This window comes from Rhinichthys klamathensis, unplaced genomic scaffold (genome assembly GCF_029890125.1).
Source record: "Rhinichthys klamathensis goyatoka isolate OS25496 unplaced genomic scaffold, OSU_Roscu_1.1 h1tg000059l_1, whole genome shotgun sequence".
NCBI lineage: Eukaryota > Metazoa > Chordata > Actinopteri > Cypriniformes > Leuciscidae > Rhinichthys > Rhinichthys klamathensis.
The window spans coordinates 10,901,378-10,921,193 of NW_026606604.1; the positions used below are offsets into that span (position 1 = coordinate 10,901,378).

Here is a 19,816-nt window from a genome sequence, read left to right on the forward strand (position 1 = left end):
TAAATTTGTTTAAAAAATTGCTCTATTTGTTTATTTATTTATTGAATATTTAATACTGATTTTAATAAATCAAGCAAAATTGCAATTGAACTTGACAGTCAGATAATCATGCATTTTCATTGCATGTAAAAAAATGTTTTTGCTGTTATACATAATAATATGATATGACCCCTTTATGGATTTAATTATATTTTGTTATTGAAGCACTTTAAACTGTTTCAAGAAAGGTGTAAAGCGTGGGTGTCTTTCACATAACAGTCTCTCAGTTTATTGATATTTCCATTACAAATTGTAGCCTAAAGTTGCATTACAAGTTCAAAGTTATAGTCTTTATGAAAGATGCCTTGAGCAAGACATTTTTCAAAACTAAACAGGTGTGCTCTAGTTCCGTCAAGGCAACAGCATGAACTCTCTTTTCTCCATTAAAACAGGGTCTCCATCATGTCTATATTTAGGCTGTGTAGTGAAGCGGTTATGCATTACAGATAGACGTGTAAATATTTGCCCTGATGATACAATTCAATTGTGGAATGCATCAGGAAATCTGAATTTTAGTCACAATTTAGTTCAATTCAATTGGTATGATTCGGCATTATTTTCAAAAATATAAGCGTTCGTCTACGTTCGTGTCAGATTGGATTTTGCATAAGAAAATAACACTGTAACATTAGGTATTATAATAAATTCTTACAATTTGGAATAAATTAACAATGCATTTAGTTAAAGATCATTCGTAAACTAAAATAACAGAGGGTGTTATCACTATATCACTGAACTCAACTCATCTCATATCATCACACACACAGACACACACACTCCTTCCATGTCTATGCGTGTAGTTGTTAATGTTGCATGTGTGTGTTTGCAACTGTGCATTTCCTGTCTGCAAATATCACAACCTGTCATTTAGAAACCCATACATTATACATTAGTGTCATTGTTTACAGGCCTCCTATATTGTCTAAAAACAAGCATCTCTATTATTATTGTGCCATCTTGTTGTGCTAAAGGTTAACAAGTGGCACTGTTGAGGTTTAAGGACTAGTTTGATAACAGAACAGTATCAGGAGCGATTTGATCTGTTCTCCTGTTACAGCACATTCCAGCAGTGAGCGGCCCGTCATGGTTGTGGTGTTCTGTGTTCTGGTCACAAGCCGATCGATAGAGCTTAATTGTGGGTAATGTGAGCTCTCTCTATAGCTAACAGTCCAGCGGTCGATATGCCGGGATACTGCCAGAACAGCCTGAGCTGGAATAAAGCTTTCACTGCACACATGTAGACCTAAGCAACATATATGACAGAAAACAGGACTGGGTATTGACACAAATTTCATAAGCTTGCAATTCGATTCAGTTCCCAATCTCGATTTGGTATAATTTGATTAGCATACATATAAGGTACTGTAAATGTAATTTTTTGCAAAGAACTAAATAATTTCTATCAACTAATGTAAACTAAGAAACCCTGTCATTTGGTATTACTGTAATATTAAAGGTTAAAATTAACAACAGATTTGTATACAAACATTAAAATTGGACATAAGGTAGTTTTATGATGATTACTTTTTAATGATATACCGTACGTATGTTTCTACTCAAATTCGTTGTTGAAATATAAACATTTAAAGATGGCTGTCATAACTTGTAATTATGGATTTATACAAACATACGTTAAATATTGAAGAAAATTTTAAGTAAACATATAATGAATATGTAATTTAGTGCATATATAGCAAAATGCTTCTATCTAGAGTATATATTTCTAGCTAACATTAGCTTTATGGTCAGTGAATGGCTTTTCTTAGGTAGTTACATGTATGCTAAGTTGAGCTGTTGTTTACAAGTTGTTTATTGACGTCTTTCCGTCAATAAAACATTATTACAAGATTACATGAGACATAATGCGGATTTTGGAAAGTTGTCCTGTATCTTTCAACATACCTTCTGATGTTCGTGTTTATTTCGTGTTGTAAAGCGGAAGAGATGATCAGTTCACTCACGCGCGCTCCTGGCGCGCTGCCGCTTCACTTGAACTGAGATCTGTCACGTCACAATAAAGAGCGCCAAGACGGTATTTATTGTTTAAATTTCGCATTAAAATTTACACAGTTTGAAAGCTGAGCCTTTTGTGTGTTCAAGTCTTGTCGGAAAGATCGTATTTACGAGTTGAAGGCACATGAGCGCTACCACAACGTCGTAAATACGAGTGGAAATCTCAGGATTTTAATGCTGCCTTCACGTGCTATTTGGAAGTATCATATTAGTTTCCTCGTTAATAAAAAATGGACATGAACGCCCTCTCAAGTCAAAATTTGAATGCGTTGAGCTGGTAATCATGACTTCTGAAGTGGGAAGTAGGAAATGTCCGATAGCACGTGACGGCAGCATTAACAGTATTAGCAAACGCTTCATTTAAAAATTAAAAAGGCATAATATGCTTATTAGGGATTTTTTTTTGGAAGGGAGGAGCGCTGCAAATAATGTGAAGAGTGTTAGTGAAGACGATTCAGCCGAAATTTATATTTTCAACCCAGCCCTTACATAAACACCCAATAACCTCAATCACACCCATTATTGCCTCAACTTATCAGGGTGTCATCATAATCATTATCCAATAGCCTACCTAACTGATGCTGCATGGTGGTCGCATGTAGGCCTACTGTGGCGTTTATTAAAGATTATAATTTTATTAGGGCATCTAAATGTGGTTTTGATATTTGCACACCCCCTTTTTGTTATTTCATGTCATTCACTCTCTTTTTTTAACTCTTTCCACTGTGTGACTAACACTCATCTCATCCTTCATTCGCCTCCAGGCCGTCAGTGCAGCACCAGAGTTTCTAATGCGTGACTATGGTAGGTACATCAACTGTTTTAAACTGTTCTGTACATGTTCAAACGGGAAACACTTCTTTATGAGGTTTTCCTGGTTCACACTAGGTATGCAAATCTTGTAGCACTCATCATACTGAGCGATCTGAACATGGTAATATTATAAAATATTACATGTACATAAGAAATATAATATAAACTATAACGCACTTTCATTAGCATGAGAGGTATCAAAGCTGTTGTGGGTATTTAACATGGTAAATGTGTTGGAATTATAGTGTTTATTCTATTTTGTGTTACATTGCATTATTTAGTGCAATAAAGGCATAAATATGCTGTACTTTAAGTATATAATTTAGCAAGAATATGCTATATAAACCATTTCAGGTATTAATAGGCATATTTTAGTAGATATGCAACATGAGATGTCAACACGTTATACTTCGATAATGTATAACGTAACTTCTGGAACATCTGGATTTGTTTGAATCATGGATATATATACATATGTGACCAGGTATATTTATTAATACAGTAAATGAGGTCCATTTTAATTTCATGTTGTCTTCAAATATTTTTAAAAGGTAGTTTTGACATTTTTTATTTATGCATTTTTGATTGGTCAGCCCGTTAATTTTTTTCACCGTGCTGTCGCACAAACTTCCTGTTGTTTTAATGGCGCTACATTCTCACACACCGTCCTACTTCCATCGAGTATCCATCAGTCCCACTCCCATTAAATATATTCCCTCTTCCTGTCTTATTCCACCCTCACTAATGCGCTCTGTCTCCTGAGGAATCCTTTAAAAGCTCTTACTAGGCAAACATAATATAAAGGGCGTGTGGCTGTCTGAAGCGATGTTGACCAGGCAGACGGGTAAAACAATCCAGTTGTTCTGTTGTTCTGATGTCCAGACCAGCAGATAGAGTAGCGGTTGTGTCGCACTGTGGTAGCGATGTGTGTGTGCTGTACTGTATTATAAACACAGGCTGTTCTGTATGTGCAAGTCGTTGTTTTTGCGATGGTTCCTCCGTCCGTCTGTGTTCGACGTCAGGCCTCCTGGTGCATCCATCGAATCATGGTTTGTTTGTTTTTTACATGTAATTCGTTGCATTGAACAGTTTGTAATTTTACATGAGAATGATGCAACATTTTACAGAGGAATGCCTTTACAAACTATTTGCACAGAAATTCATTGCATATCGTTGACTGTAGTTTTTGTGTGCATATGTGTCGTGTTTGATTGTGATTTTGTCAACATTTATGTGGCAACGAAAAATGTGTGTGTGTGTGATTCAGGTAAACCCTACGTCATGGGGACAAAATGTCCCCACAAAGATGGCAAAATCTGAAATCCTTGTCCTTGTGGGGACATTTTTTGCTTCCCACGAGGAAAACAGCTTATAACTCATACTAAAAGATGTTTTTTGAAAAGTAAAAATGCTGAAAGTTTTCTGTGATGGGTTAGGGTTAGTGTAAGGGATAGATTATACAGTTGTTCAGTATAAAAATGTTTTGTCAATGGAAAGTCCCCATAAAACGTGTGTGTGAGAATTTTAAATCAGACCTGACTCAGCACATTTGTGTGTGTGTGTGTGTCCAAGTGTGTGTGTGTGTGTGTCCAAGTGTGTGTGTGTGTGTGTGTGTGTGTGTCCAAGCTGTTGTCCTACTTTCAGAGGAAAGTTGTCTTTCTTTTTTTTTTCTTTTTTTTTATCGTCCTTGTTTTTCTTCCAGAGTATTTTTCTGTGATCAACGTGCGGCAAACTTTTCCCACATTCACCTCTTCCTCTCCCAAACAAACACGCATATAGGGAGAAAGCGGGAGAGAGACAAATAAATCTGATATGTGGGTGGAAGGTCGCTGCTAGTCACTTCACTTAAATGTTTGGTCACAAAAGCCTGACTACTAATCTCACAAAAGCTCAATGTAACACTCATGAGTGAGTCTGATTTTCTTTTTTATTACTATGGCAAAAGATGGAATTATAATACACTAAACACTTGTGATTTACTTGTCATGAATGTAATTTTATATCGAAATTACCGTAATTCAGAGTTTCTGGGGAGCTTTATGTAGATACATTACTGTTTTTGCTTATTTTATTTTAGCCGACAACTTTTAGGTAGGCGTTATATAAATAAAAACTTACTATTGGTTGCTTAATATTTTGCAAGATTTTTTTGTTGTTGCATATTTTCATGTCATCAGCAAAGGCATAAATGTAGGCATTTTATGAGTGTGAAGATATAGATTCTGTTGTCATCTTGTGATTACGGTAATTCCGACAACGTGAATGCAGTGGAAGTGTTGTGAATTTTTTTTTTGTCATTATTAGATTATACAAATGCAGGCTTTATGACCTTTCAGTCAAGTGAAGTATAATAGGATGTTCAGGAGGTTGTCAAAGAAACCAGCCAGCGGTCCACAAGAGCATATCTGTGCACTAACTCAACTGTAGTGTATTAATCAGCTTCTTACGGTGATATTTAATAGTAGTACAGAAACACTTCACCTCAGTAAGTAACATTTAGTCTGTTCCAAAACCCAGTGAGCCGCCTAGACATACCTTTATATATAATGAGTTTTAGATCTTGAGCTTTGGAAAGGCACTATATATCAATGAATGAATGATTGAATGAATGTATGAAAGTTTATTTATTTATTCCCAAAATCTATATATTTTTGACCTTGAACTTATATAAATTAAATATTTTTATTTGTTTGTTTGTTTAATACTAAAAGGTATCTATATATTATGACATAGAGCTTTGGAAAGGCACCATGTAAATTAAATATATATATATATATATATATATATTTATATATATATATATATATATATATATATTACCAAAATGTGTCAATAATATATTTTTTACCTTGAGCCTTGAAAAGCCACTAGAATAATTTATTTGTTTGTTTAATACCAAAATGTATCAATATATTTCTGACCTAGAGCTTTGGAAAGGCGCCATATAAATTAAATTATTATTATTAAATATATATTTTTTAAATGCATCAATACAAAATAAATAATTTAATTTATATGGTGCCTTTCCAAACCTCTAGGTAAAAAAAAATGTATTACCTAAATGTGTCAATATATTTTTGACCTTGAGCCTTGGAAATTAAATTAAATTAAATGTATTCATTTATTTAAAACTGCATCAATACAAAGTACATAAAATATTTTTTTTATTTGTTTCCAAAATGCGTCAATATATATTTGACCTTGAGCCTTTAAAAGGCGCTATATAGAATTTGTTTTATTATTATTATTTGGTTGTTTTTTTTATACCAAAATGTATCAATATATTTTTGACCTGGAGCTTCGGAAAGGCACTAGGCCTATATAAATTATTCATTCATTCATTACAAAAAAAAATACATCAATACAAAATTAATTTAAAAAAAAATACTTTACTCAAAATTTGTCTGTGCTTTGTAATTGCTTATTAGAGTGTCACATCATACGCTTTAGCAGTTCACCAGGTTTTGGAGCAAAGTAATAAAAAATGTTTCAAAACCCACTAACAACATTTTATACTGTATAATGTTTATTAATCTGTTGAAATGTCTCACAATGGCTCCCGTGGTTTCTTCAACAATCTCCAGCAGTCTGGCCGAGGAAGCTTCTGTCTTATTTGTTGTCTAGTCGTCTTACTCTACACTGCACTGGTTAACTGAAACACTCCATCGCAAATCCCACAACTTAGTGGCAAACAATCCAGCCAGTGTTTTCTTCAACCAGTGGGAGTGTGTGGACGTTTATCTGTGGAGTATTTGGTTCTGGGAAACTGTGTTTATATGTTGTGGAATTTTTAGTAAACCAATGTATGATGATTTTCATAACTCTCATTTTCCTGTTTTGTCCTGTCTTGTCCTGTGTATGTCTGTCCGTCTGTCTTTTCCCTGTATCTTCACATTTGTTCCACTTTATACCTACGTTTCAATTTTACACTCATGTTACTTTTTCTTTTGTTCCTTTCCCAATAATTCATTTTCTGTCGGCTACATTCTCACTCGAACCGATATATTACCCGAACATGTAACGCCCAATGACAATCCACCCCATCGCTCATGCTGTTCAATCGAAAAACACGCATTTAAAATTGATTCAACCTGTCACTAACGTGGACAAACAATCTGGCAGCCACGGGTTACGAGAAATCTCGCAGCCTGAACAACATATCAGGAATGGCGGGGTCGTCCCTGCGTTTGACCCCCATCACCAGCACGCCCTTTGACCCTTACGAGGCCCCGGGACCCATCCGTCGCTGCCGCTCACCCATTCCCTCCATTTTGTAGCAGAAAAAGCAGAAAGAGTGACAGAAAGACTCAGGAAAGGAGGAGAGAAAGGCAGGACAGCCTCATACTCGCATTCATAGCAATAACAATGACTGATCGTGTGAGCGGAGACCAGTAGATACACAGTTTGTGAATGATCACGGGTCATGTTCGTGTTTGAACTGGACTTGACGGGTCAATAACTGTGCGAGTGTTTATGGACGGGAGTAAATGCTTTGTTTTTCCCCCATGCTTCACGGTAGTCTTAGAGGGAATGATTTTGATGCTCAAGGAAGATAGATTAATGCATTTTCATTTCAAATGCACTCACTACCCTTGCTTTGTGTTCAAAAACCTTCCGTTTCCCTCAAACTCTGAATTAAGATTAATATTACTGTGAATAAGTGTAATTCTGGACTGTAGAAAACTCACCAGAATTTTGAATGCAAGAATAATGTACATATGCAATCATTACTCTGTTCGCAGGGGTTAAAAATGAAATGTATCACGTTTGTTTGTTTGTTTGTTTGTTTGAATTTGTCGTTGGATTGTTATTGGCTGTCAAATAACTTAGTTTAATGCAAACATATTGAATCAAAACTGAATGGGTAAAAGATAAATCTGACAAATTGATTATTTAAGAATTCATTGCCATATAATCACTTTATTTTATTTTGCACATATTTGCTCATCGTCATTTTTGTTTGTTTATTTGTTTGCATACTTTGTTTTGCTCATTATAACATGTTGCCAAGTTTCGCCCACCTCTAAGCAAAGACTTCCAGTCCGAAAACTGAATATGAGGAGCAAAAAAAGTGGGGAAAGTACATTTGATGAAATAATTTTTCTTTGTTTGCCATTGTGCACAGTGTTTGTGATGTGTTAGCGTACGATTTTAAGATGATGCTCCATAAAAAAAGGAATATTGTGCAAACTCGCCCACATATGCAAATCATGTGCAATATTCCACCCTTATTCATAATGCTGCAAACATACAGCACGCACATGTGGTGTTTAAATTTATGTGCAAGCGTGTGATTAATCCTAATGAAAAGGTTAAAAGAATGAAGAATGGAAGATGACGAAAAGGATGTGATGATTTTAAGAGCATTTCTTGTTTGTCTTGTCAATGTTAGTGTCCTGATGTTGTTTTTTTTATCATATTTTGAATGTTTTTCAAAGACGAATTGTTTTTGTTTTCGAAAACATTACACAACAGTTTCATTTGTATATGATATATACGTTACGTGTTACTGTGTTTCTTTTTGGATTAATAGAACTAGACAAAAATATATATGTATTCAGGTCGATGTGACCAAGTGCTTCCAGAATCATAAACAAAAGAGATGATACTAAGTAAATAAGCCATTTCTGAGAAAAATCCTTCCCTGAAATAGCAAAAAGAAAAGTAACATGTTGCAATACTTGCAAAGTTGTAGTTTATAGGAAACTGTATGTTATCTAGTTTTTAATCATTAAATGTGATTTAGTTTCCCAATGGAGAACAACCCACTGCTGAAACAGTAAATATAAGGAGCCATTTTGTTTTAAACATGGTTCCTCTATCATGCAAACCTGGATCCCACAATGTACCCGGCGTCATGCAAGATTCAGTCGCCCTGCTGAATCCCTTCTTCCCCAAATCAGTCCCGTTTTCCAATTTGAAATTGCTACAGTTTCTATGACAACCAAAGTTTGGCGGGATAGAGTGACATGTACGTAGATGGAAGCGAAAAGGCATCTTTTTTTTTATTCACGGATTCAAAATTATATAAAAAGAATATATAGTCAATAAAAGATTTTGAAGAAATTAGTACTTTTATTCAGCATTGATGCATTAAATTGATCAAAAGTGACTAATAATGTTACAAAATGATTTTTAGAATGAGTTGTGAAGGATCATGTGACACTAAAGACTGGTGTAATGATGCTGGAAATTCAGGTTTGATCACGGGAATAAATTATAATATTCAAATAGAAAGCTGTTATTTTAAATTGTAATAATATTTCACTATTTTTACTGTATTTTTCATCAAATAAATGCAGCCTTGGTGAGCAGAATAGACTTCGTTCAAAAACATTAAAAATCTTACCATCGCAACCCTTTGAATGGTAATACATCAGTAAAGTTGTAGTAGATGCATTTTGTGCTAAATTCTAAAATTATAGTTAATACCATATTTTCTATTCAGAACCGAAATGTCCAAAAAATAAGGAACCCAAACTAAATCAAATTTTATAATACTTTATTTTACTTTTATTATACTGTACTCGCATTACCAGATCTGCAGGACGACTGAATCCCGCACGACATCGGCAGCAAGCCTTGTTAAAACGTCTGTATTTTAACATGTTTTTAATTGTTGTGGGATGCCAGGCCTTCTCATACACTGTGAAACCAGAGACATTCTTCCACTAAAACTGAGTAGTCTCCATTAGTTATGGATCTCTAGTGATTAGTTAGTAGAGAAGATTCATTCTCTAGTTTAAAAAAAAAAAAAATCTCTTTCCTCCATTTGTAAGTAAATGTTGAAGTTAATATTGTGCTGTTCTTGTATTAATCCGATGTTTAACATGTTAAAAAAAAAGAACTGATTTTTTTTTCTTTGACTTGTGTATTCCATGTAGTTGTGCCCTATTACCACACTGTCAGGTCACTGAAACACATCGAACATGTTTATATTAAAAAAGCAAGACCCCTCTATGAGGATAATTTAGGCTACAGTGTTGTTGTAGAGACTCATACACTGCTAGCTAGATTTAACTAGCTTCACCTGTTAAAGCAAAGCTTCTAGGCCGACATCGTAAACTTGATCTGTACAAATCTGTATCTACACGAGTGAATGCCCATTAAACTCATCTCTGCCTTTCTCTTTATGTATGCTGGTTGTTCTTTAAAGATGTGTTATGTTGACATTTATGTAAATGAGCATTTGTTTTTGGTGTATTTGTGTGTGTGCATTTTAAATTTCTGTTTGCATATTAACAAGAAAAACTATTTCTTTCCATAACTGAAATGCACTCATTCACCAAGATAACGTTTGAATGCTGTATATGTGTACAATCAACACTTTTTGACAGATTTATTGCCTTATTAAAACCTGGTAACAAGAAAAGGTAACACTTTATTTCGATAGTCCACTTCAGACATTCAGTAGTAGCAAATTAATGAGTTAGTTGACATGTAGTTTCAAAGTTACTTGTAGTTACTGACTATATGTAACTTTTCAAGTACATTTCAAACTTATTCTACTACTAACTCTTAACAGTCTACTAATACTCTCATGAGACTTAGATGACATGTAGTTGCAAATTAATGAGAGTTAGATGACATGTAGTTGCAAATTGATGAGAGTTAATGGACATGTAGTTGCAAATTATTGAGTTAGTTGACATGTAGTTTCAAAGTTACTTGTAGTTACTGACTATATGTAACTTTTCAAGTACATTTCAACTTATTCTACTACTAACCCTAACAGTCTACTTATACTCTCTTGAGAGTTAGATGACATGTAGTTGTAAATTAATGGGAGTTAGATGACATTGACATGTAGTTGCAAAGTTACTTGTAGTTACTGACTATATGTAACTTCAAGTACATGTCAACTTATTCTACTACTAACTCTTAACAGTCTACTAATACTCTCTTGAGAGTTAGATGACTTGTAGTTACAAAATAATGAGTTAGTTGACATTGACATGTAGTTGCAAAGTTACTTGTAGTTACTGACTATATGTAACTTCAAGTACATGTCAACTTATTCTACTACTAACTCTTCAGTCTACTAATACTCTCTTGAGAGTTAGATGACATGTAGTTGCAAATTGATGAGAGTTAATGGACATGTAGTTGCAAATTATTGAGTTAGTTGACATGTAGTTTCAAAGTTACTTGTAGTTACTGACTATATGTAACTTTTCAAGTACATTTCAACTTATTCTACTACTAACCCTAACAGTCTACTTATACTCTCTTGAGAGTTTGATGACATGTTGCAAATTAATGAGTTAGTTGACATGTAGTTGCAAAGTTACTTGTAGTTACTGACTATATGTAACTTTTCAAGTACATGTCAACTTATTCTACTACTAACCCTAACAGTCTACTTATACTCTCTTGAGAGTTAGATGACATGTAGTTGCAAATTAATGAGTTAGTTGACATGTAGTTGCAAAGTTACTTGTAGTTACTGACTATATGTAACTTTTCAAGTACATTTCAAACTTATTGTACTACTAACTCTTAACAGTCTACTAATACTCTCTTGAGAGTTAGATGACATGTAGTTGTAAATTAATGGGAGTTAGATGACATTGACATGTAGTTGCAAAGTTACTTGTAGTTACTGACTATATGTAACTTCAAGTACATGTCAACTTATTCTACTACTAACTCTTAACAGTCTACTAATACTCTCTTGAGAGTTAGATGACTTGTAGTTGCAAATTATTGAGTTAGTTGACATGTAGTTTCAAAGTTACTTGTAGTTACTGACTATATGTAACTTTTCAAGTACATGTCGACTTATTCTACTACTAACCCTAACAGTCTACTAATACTCTCTTGAGAGTTAGATGACATGTAGTTGTAAATTAATGGGAGTTAGTTGACATTGACATGTAGTTGCAAAGTTACTTGTAGTTACTGACTATTTAACTTTTCAAGTACATGTCAACTTATTCTACTACTAACTCTTCAGTCTACTAATACTCTCTTGAGAGTTAGATGACATGTAGTTACAAATGAATGAGATAGTTGACATGTAGTTGCAAAGTTACTTGTAGTTACTGACTATATGTAACTTTTCAAGTACATTTCAAACTTATTCTACTACTAACTCTTAACAGTCTACTAATACTCTCTTGAGAGTTAGATGACATGTAGTTGTAAATTAATGGGAGTTAGATGACATTGACATGTAGTTGCAAAGTTACTTGTAGTTACTGACTATATGTAACTTCAAGTACATGTCAACTTATTCTACTACTAACTCTTAACAGTCTACTAATACTCTCTTGAGAGTTAGATGACTTGTAGTTACAAAATAATGAGTTAGTTGACATTGACATGTAGTTGCAAAGTTACTTGTAGTTACTGACTATATGTAACTTCAAGTACATGTCAACTTATTCTACTACTAACTCTTCAGTCTACTAATACTCTCTTGAGAGTTAGATGACATGTAGTTGCAAATTGATGAGAGTTAATGGACATGTAGTTGCAAATTATTGAGTTAGTTGACATGTAGTTTCAAAGTTACTTGTAGTTACTGACTATATGTAACTTTTCAAGTACATTTCAACTTATTCTACTACTAACCCTAACAGTCTACTTATACTCTCTTGAGAGTTTGATGACATGTTGCAAATTAATGAGTTAGTTGACATGTAGTTGCAAAGTTACTTGTAGTTACTGACTATATGTAACTTTTCAAGTACATGTCAACTTATTCTACTACTAACCCTAACAGTCTACTTATACTCTCTTGAGAGTTAGATGACATGTAGTTGCAAATTAATGAGTTAGTTGACATGTAGTTGCAAAGTTACTTGTAGTTACTGACTATATGTAACTTTTTAAGTACATTTCAAACTTATTGTACTACTAACTCTTAACAGTCTACTAATACTCTCTTGAGAGTTAGATGACATGTAGTTGTAAATTAATGGGAGTTAGATGACATTGACATGTAGTTGCAAAGTTACTTGTAGTTACTGACTATATGTAACTTCAAGTACATGTCAACTTATTCTACTACTAACTCTTAACAGTCTACTAATACTCTCTTGAGAGTTAGATGACTTGTAGTTGCAAATTATTGAGTTAGTTGACATGTAGTTTCAAAGTTACTTGTAGTTACTGACTATATGTAACTTTTCAAGTACATGTCGACTTATTCTACTACTAACCCTAACAGTCTACTAATACTCTCTTGAGAGTTAGATGACATGTAGTTGTAAATTAATGGGAGTTAGTTGACATTGACATGTAGTTGCAAAGTTACTTGTAGTTACTGACTATTTAACTTTTCAAGTACATGTCAACTTATTCTACTTCTAACTCTTCAGTCTACTAATACTCTCTTGAGAGTTAGATGACATGTAGTTACAAATGAATGAGATAGTTGACATGTAGTTGCAAAGTTACTTGTAGTTACTGACTATATGTAACTTTTCAAGTACATTTCAAACTTATTCTACTACTAACTCTTAACAGTCTACTAATACTCTCTTGAGAGTTAGATGACATGTAGTTGTAAATTAATGGGAGTTAGTTGACATTGACATGTAGTTGCAAAGTTACTTGTAGTTACTGACTATTTAACTTTTCAAGTACATGTCAACTTATTCTACTACTAACTCTTCAGTCTACTAATACTCTCTTGAGAGTTAGATGATATGTAGTTACAAATTAATGAGTTAGTTGACATTGACATTTAGTTGCAAAGTTACTTGTAGTTACTGACTATATGTAACTTCAAGTACATGTCAACTTATTCTACTACTAACTCTAACAGTCTACTAATACTCTCATGAGAGTTAATGGACATGTAGTTGCAAATTATTGAGTTAGTTGCCATGTAGTTTCAAAGTTACTTGTAGTTACTGACTATATGTAACTTTTCAAGTACATGTCAGCTTATTCTACTACTAACTCTTAACAGTCTACTAATACTCTCATGAGAGTTAGATGACATGTAGTTACAAATTAATGAGAGTTAGTTGACATTGACATGCAAAAGTTGCAAAGTTACTTATATTTACATGTCAACTTCCAATCTAAGACCCTAACCTAACAGTCTACTAATACTCTCACTTGAGTTACTTGACATGTAGTTGCAAAGTTACTTAGTTTCTGACTATAAGTAAGTTATCAAGTACATGTCAACTTATTCTACTAACACTAACCTAACAGTTTACTAGTACTCTGAGAGTCACTTGACATGCAGTTGCAAGTTAATGAGAGTTAAGTGACATGTAGTTGCAAAGTTAATTATAGTTAATAAAATGTCTAAAGTAGACTATCGAAATAAAGTGTAACCCAAAAAAATATGTACAAAAACATAGATAGGCATAATTTCATTTAATAATTTCATTTTTTGTTCAAACCTCATAATTTGACTCAAACTGATAAATGATTCCGCTTATAATATCATATAGTTGAATGAATTATCTGTTAACTGAATTCTTGCAGTACATGCTTAACTTTTACCAGCGATTCACAGGTAAACCCTCCCCAGCTTTCTACTGTTCTCAGATATAATCAATAAGTTTCCTTTATCAATAATAATGTAGTAGCCTATTGTATTTTTAAATTGATCTAGAATGTATCTGGGGTGGACTATTCCATTCCTGCTTGATCTAGAAAGTTAATTGGCCACATTTAGTTAGTCAAGTGTAATCTTCAGCGTCTTTAGATTTCAGGTTAAACACTGTGTGACGCCATTAATTGTAATTAGCACCTGTGTGTTTTCTCCGGGACTGGACTTTTTCACCCCTGAGAAGATACATTGCACAACCGGTGTTCAGTGCATGCATCTTCATCTTGAGATCTGTGTGTAGAAACGTTTTAACCGTGTTTGTCTCAAATTCTTTTCTTCTTTTTTTTTTTTGTCAGTAACTTTGTTTTTGTGTGGTTTCTGTAAAAGCATTTCTACATCTTACGTTTTCTGTGATTTTTCTTTTTTAAAGCATTGCATAGTTAATAATTGTTTCTAACAAAATCATTATATTTCTGTTTTTGTCCACAGTGTTAAGTTTCTAGCATTTGGCAATTCTTTTAAGGAGACACAGTTAGTCGCTGAATCCTGAAAACTTTGCAGATGGGACCGCACCACCCATACGGGACGTGTGAGGGATGTCGGAGTGGCAAGAGGGTGTGACTGGAAACAAAAAAACAACAACAAAGGAAACTGGAAATTTCCAATGCCGAATCTTCACACGGTAACCAAAGCAACCTCACCGAAATTCCGGATCACTCCTCTTTCTACAGACTGACTGACTTTACAGCAACAAAACCGAACATTGCACTGACACCTGAAAGAGAAAAAAGACTCTTGAAGGAACGAACGGAAAAACATTCCAATGTTTTAAGATCAAAACACCAGGCGTTTTGACTGCCGCACTCACCTGGGCCCTGAGTTTCTGTACATTAGTCTATATGTAAGAATGAAGGACCAAGTTAGAATAATTATGTAGCATTTCTGCTAAGACCCTGTAGCATTTCTTGGCTGGGAGAACTCTCCGACAGACTTTTTACAGACTGATATCCATCGACCGTTTGCACAGAATGACTAAAAATGACTTAGTCATGCACAATTTGTTCTTGTTTTCTTTCCCCCCACTCAGCATATTAGCAGCAAAGTGTGTTGTCCGTGTATTGCCGTGTGGTAGTTCCCACTCCCCGTCCGAGAAAAGTCTGAGTCTTAGAGTAGCTTTTCTTTGTGAATGAATCTAGAGCGCTGAAAAGTGAAACGCAGCACTCTGCTTTGGTAACAGATGTACGTTGCTATTCCCAAACAGTCTTCCAGGTTTTTTCCCGTACGTTCGGGGGAGGCAACATCAAAAACACAGTCCCGACAGACCAAAGCCCAACTGTGACCAAATAATGTACGAAAGCTAAAACGGCACAAAATGACTTTAGATGTTCCCTGTCAGATCTGAACTTTTCGTCCCTTTAAATATGAACGGATTGGCTGTTCTGCCAGGGGTGCTGTCTCTAATTCCCAAAAACCCCTCAAATTGAGGACTTTTCCCATGGGAATCCTCTCTGATTATAGAGGTTTATTATGTGATTTATTTTGTGATTTAGTATAGCTAATGCTGCCATAGATTATATACATGCACATGTGAGTGCTTGGACCAATAACTAGCGTTTTGTCTTCATGGAAAGAGGGTATAAAGGTCAGGGAAATGCAGAGACATTCTTAAAATCTCCCTTTCTAAAAAAAATCGTCTATGTACGACTTGTCTAAAACTGCCTTCAGAGTTTCCCTCCATCTCTGTCTCGTATTCTCTCCTTTTGGCTTGACTGCGTTGTTCCTTCTTAACTAATCAGAGGGAGCGCAGGAGGTCACGCCAAACGAATCAAGAATAAATGTACAAAAAAAAAAGAACAAATTTATATTTTGATAAGTAACATCTCCGTGGTTCACGAGGCATGCGACGCCACCGATGTTCGAATGCGACTGTAAAAATGCAATGCCGTCCACCCTACGAACAACCGCAGCGACTTACACAAAAAAGAATAGAGAAAAAAAGGTCGAAAGAAAAGAATATTAACGCGCTCTTTTGGAGGGAGATATGCTTCATCAAAGAGATCGTTTCCTCGTAGACTGAACTGTGAGAAAATGGATGTCAAAATATATGAAAAAAGAAAATCAAATGAAAAAAAAAATACTTGGAGAGAAAAAAATAATTTAAAAAAATGCATTTTTGTAACTTTGTTTACCAGCATGAGACTTTGCATGACTGTATTTTCTGCTAGCCCTTAGTTGAAGTGGGGAGGGCTAAAAAAAAAAAATTAAAAAAGATATTAATAATAAAGATGTTAATAAAAATTAAAAACATGATATGCAATGGATATTTAAGAAAATAATATATTTAAAAGAGCTATATTTTGTTTTGAAATAGGAAGAAAATGTGAATAAATTCTGACTGCGAGTTACACACTGAACTGTTTTATTAGTTTTAGATTTCAAAAAAAAAAAATCTCAATGCCACCAAAATCTGTTCTGCTACATACTGCCCCATGTGACATTCCCGTTCGGTTTCATTTCTTCCATCGAAATGCCGCCTGGACTGTATATTTTGGTTGCGTATCTCTCTTTTTGTGGGGTCGTCTATCTATCCAAGTGTTTGGCTAATGTTTGTCTGCGTACAACATTAGTTTTCTCTGTAGCCATGATAACAACTGTGCTGATGCTAGCATCCTCTGTAAGCGGGATACGGCGTCTTTTCCCACATGCATCGGGGCTGATAGCGTTTCATTCTCAGTTTGAGTTCACCTGCTCTCATTGGCAATAATATGAATGATAATCTGACGGAGATGTAGCAAAGGCAAAGTGGAGGCTCGTATCAGTCTCAGCGTCTTCCTTACAAACGGATGCAGTGTGGGAAACTGTGTTTTTGTAGAGGCGTCGTGTCTCTAATCTCAGGTGAAAAACGTGAATGCTCAGTTCCGCACCAGACCCCTGCCTGCCCGTGCAGCCATTTTTCATTTTCATCTCGTCTGATTGTTTTAAAGATCCCGTTTTACAGTCATTTGTTGATGTATTTCCTGTTAAAACAGGAAGTTAGGACACAGGGCTCATCCCTTCCATTTGTCTTTAGCCTTTAGCTTAGCAAAACAACAGCTGAATGACAGCTTGTACAATGGACCAAATCAATGAAAACACTTTTCAAACTCTTCAAAGAACAATTTTAAATGCCATTCTGTAATATTGGCTACAGAATTAAAATGTCTAATTTGGTTTTTTAAAATGTTCAGTTTAATCTAACTTGTTTATCATAGAAGTTATTTTTGGTTCTAAGGACACCAGTTAAAGTCAAACATTTAGCTTTAGGCTAAATAATGCAAAACATAGGCATTGTACATTGTAAAATAGGCTACAGAATTAAAGTTGCTAACTCTAATCATGCTAATTTGGTGTTTTAAAGTGCTAAGTTTTACCCAACTTGTTTATCTAAAAGTTTTTTTTATGTCTCAGGACATGAGGCAAAAGCTAAATCTTTAGCATTCAGCTTAATGCTAAGCCAAAACATTTAAGTTGAGATGAACGTGCTTAGGCCTGTTTGTTATTTTGTAGTAAACTCCATTACAAATTCTAATCATGCTTATGTGGTGTCCTAAAATGCTGTGTTACCCAATAGAAGTTTTTCTTTTTATATCTCAGGACACCAGGCTAAAGCTAAACCTTTAGCATTTAGCTTTAGCCTAATGCAAAAACATCACAGTTGAGTTTTTGCTTCAGATCTGGGCCTCAGTCAGTAGCATCTTTAGCATTGTAGCACTGCAGCTAATCTGTTAGCACTTAACACAAGGGCATTTACAAACTTATTATTCAATAAGTTATATGTTCATATTATTCAAGATTGCACAAAAAGTGAGTGTCACACTTGAGCCACATCATGTGAAGGAAATGAGTCGAGGTTTTTAGACTACTGACATATAACAGATGTGCTTATCAATACGCTACATAGGATGAGAGGGCAGATAGAAGATCAAATATGGATGCTGGAAGCCCTTGACGAAGGTGCTTGATGTGGCAAGTCTGTTATTGTAGACGAGAAGCCTCTGCTAATTAGCAAGTCGACAGAAATGACTGAAGGAAATGAATATGAGGGACTGCGAAGGTTCGAGCAGGCAGCGGTCCGGTGTCTGGTGTGAGGGACGGTTCGTGATATTTTGGGTGTGTTGATATCATCCGCTTCTGATATATGGAATGCAGATGATGGAAGTGGACATACGACCTTCAGGAGAAAGACAATATGACACAGCTTATATTTTCGAAACTTTACCAAGCGAAAACGAGATGTCTCCGGACTGGGTCACTGGGTCCTTTCCCAGCCCAGAAAGAAACCTTATTATAGCCCAAATAGGTCTTTGTTTTTTCAAAGTTGTGCATATTTATAGTTTTATAAATGCTTTTGTTTATAATTATCAATTTATTGAATAATTTATATTTTATACAGAGTTTTTGTTCGGAGTTCATCTCTTTGTTCCATTTCAAAGATTGTTCATATTTTTCATGACCACTTTGTTGTTCACACATATATAGATCTATATATATATAAAAGAGCCTGTGTTTGGTTTTATTTTAGAAGGCGTTAAGACCACTTTGGTCCAGGTGTCACAAAGCAACGCAGAATAAATCATTTAAAGCATGCTTCCAGCGAGAACACAACGACACATATCCACATCCGTTTGATTTTGTTTTATTCCCAAACATGTTAGTTTTTTTCTTTCGGGACAAGTCAAGCTTGTCTCTCCGTCTTTCACTCACATTGAAGCAAACTGCCCTCTTAAAATGATTTGGAATGATAGATATGTCTGCATCCAATTCTTCTCGTACGATTTACTGTGCCTGCTCTTGTATCCAATGTCAAGTTTGATCACCTGTTTCTTGTGTATTAAGTTTGATTTGATGTACTTGAATTACAGATATGCAATCACCACCTCTCTGACCACTGCCAATCATCCCGATCAATCAACATGATCAGTAATCAATATGATTAAAGTGATTAACAACCTTGATGTGTTTTTTATTCTTATGAGACTTCAGAAGTATGTATTAATGCACACTGACACTTGCATCCATACTGAAAGATTAGACAATATTTTTCCCTCTTTTTTAACAGGATGAAACTGGTGTTGGGTAAGCTTTAAAAAAAAGTTAATATTTTTATTCAGCAAGGACACATTAGATTGATCAAAAGTGACAAGTCCTCAAATATATATATAATTTTCTATTCATCAAAGAAACCTGATCATTTGATCATTTCTAAAGGCTCATGTGACACTGAAGACTGGGGTAATAATGATGAAAATTCAGCTTTGATCACAGGAGTCAATTATTTTAAAACATTTCCTTTAAATTGTAATAATATTTCACAATATTGCTGTTTTTACTGTATTTTTGATCAAATAAATGCAGCCTTGAGCATAAAAGACTTTTTGAAATATGGCTTAATAG

General features: G+C 34.6%; 1 protein-coding gene across 7 annotated transcripts in view; it reads left to right on the forward strand.

Moving 5' to 3' along the window:
• Window positions 1-16,690, forward strand: part of kcnc3b (potassium voltage-gated channel, Shaw-related subfamily, member 3b) — a 64,467-nt gene extending 47,777 nt beyond the window's left edge. For 3 of the 7 annotated variants that reach the window (XR_008806902.1, XM_056249395.1, XM_056249396.1), the window contains 2 exons: window positions 2,817-2,856; window positions 14,873-16,690. Coding sequence is in view for 6 of the 7 variants with exons in the window: in XM_056249395.1 (XP_056105370.1) it covers window positions 2,817-2,851 (35 nt within the window). In the remaining variant the exon portion in view is untranslated. Of the gene's footprint in view, window positions 1-2,816; window positions 2,857-6,987; window positions 7,224-14,316; window positions 14,348-14,872 lie in introns of those variants that run through there. The other 4 variants (XM_056249393.1, XM_056249394.1, XM_056249398.1 and 1 more) reach the window with 3 other exon arrangements.
• The last annotated feature ends 3,126 nt before the right edge of the window (window positions 16,691-19,816 follow it).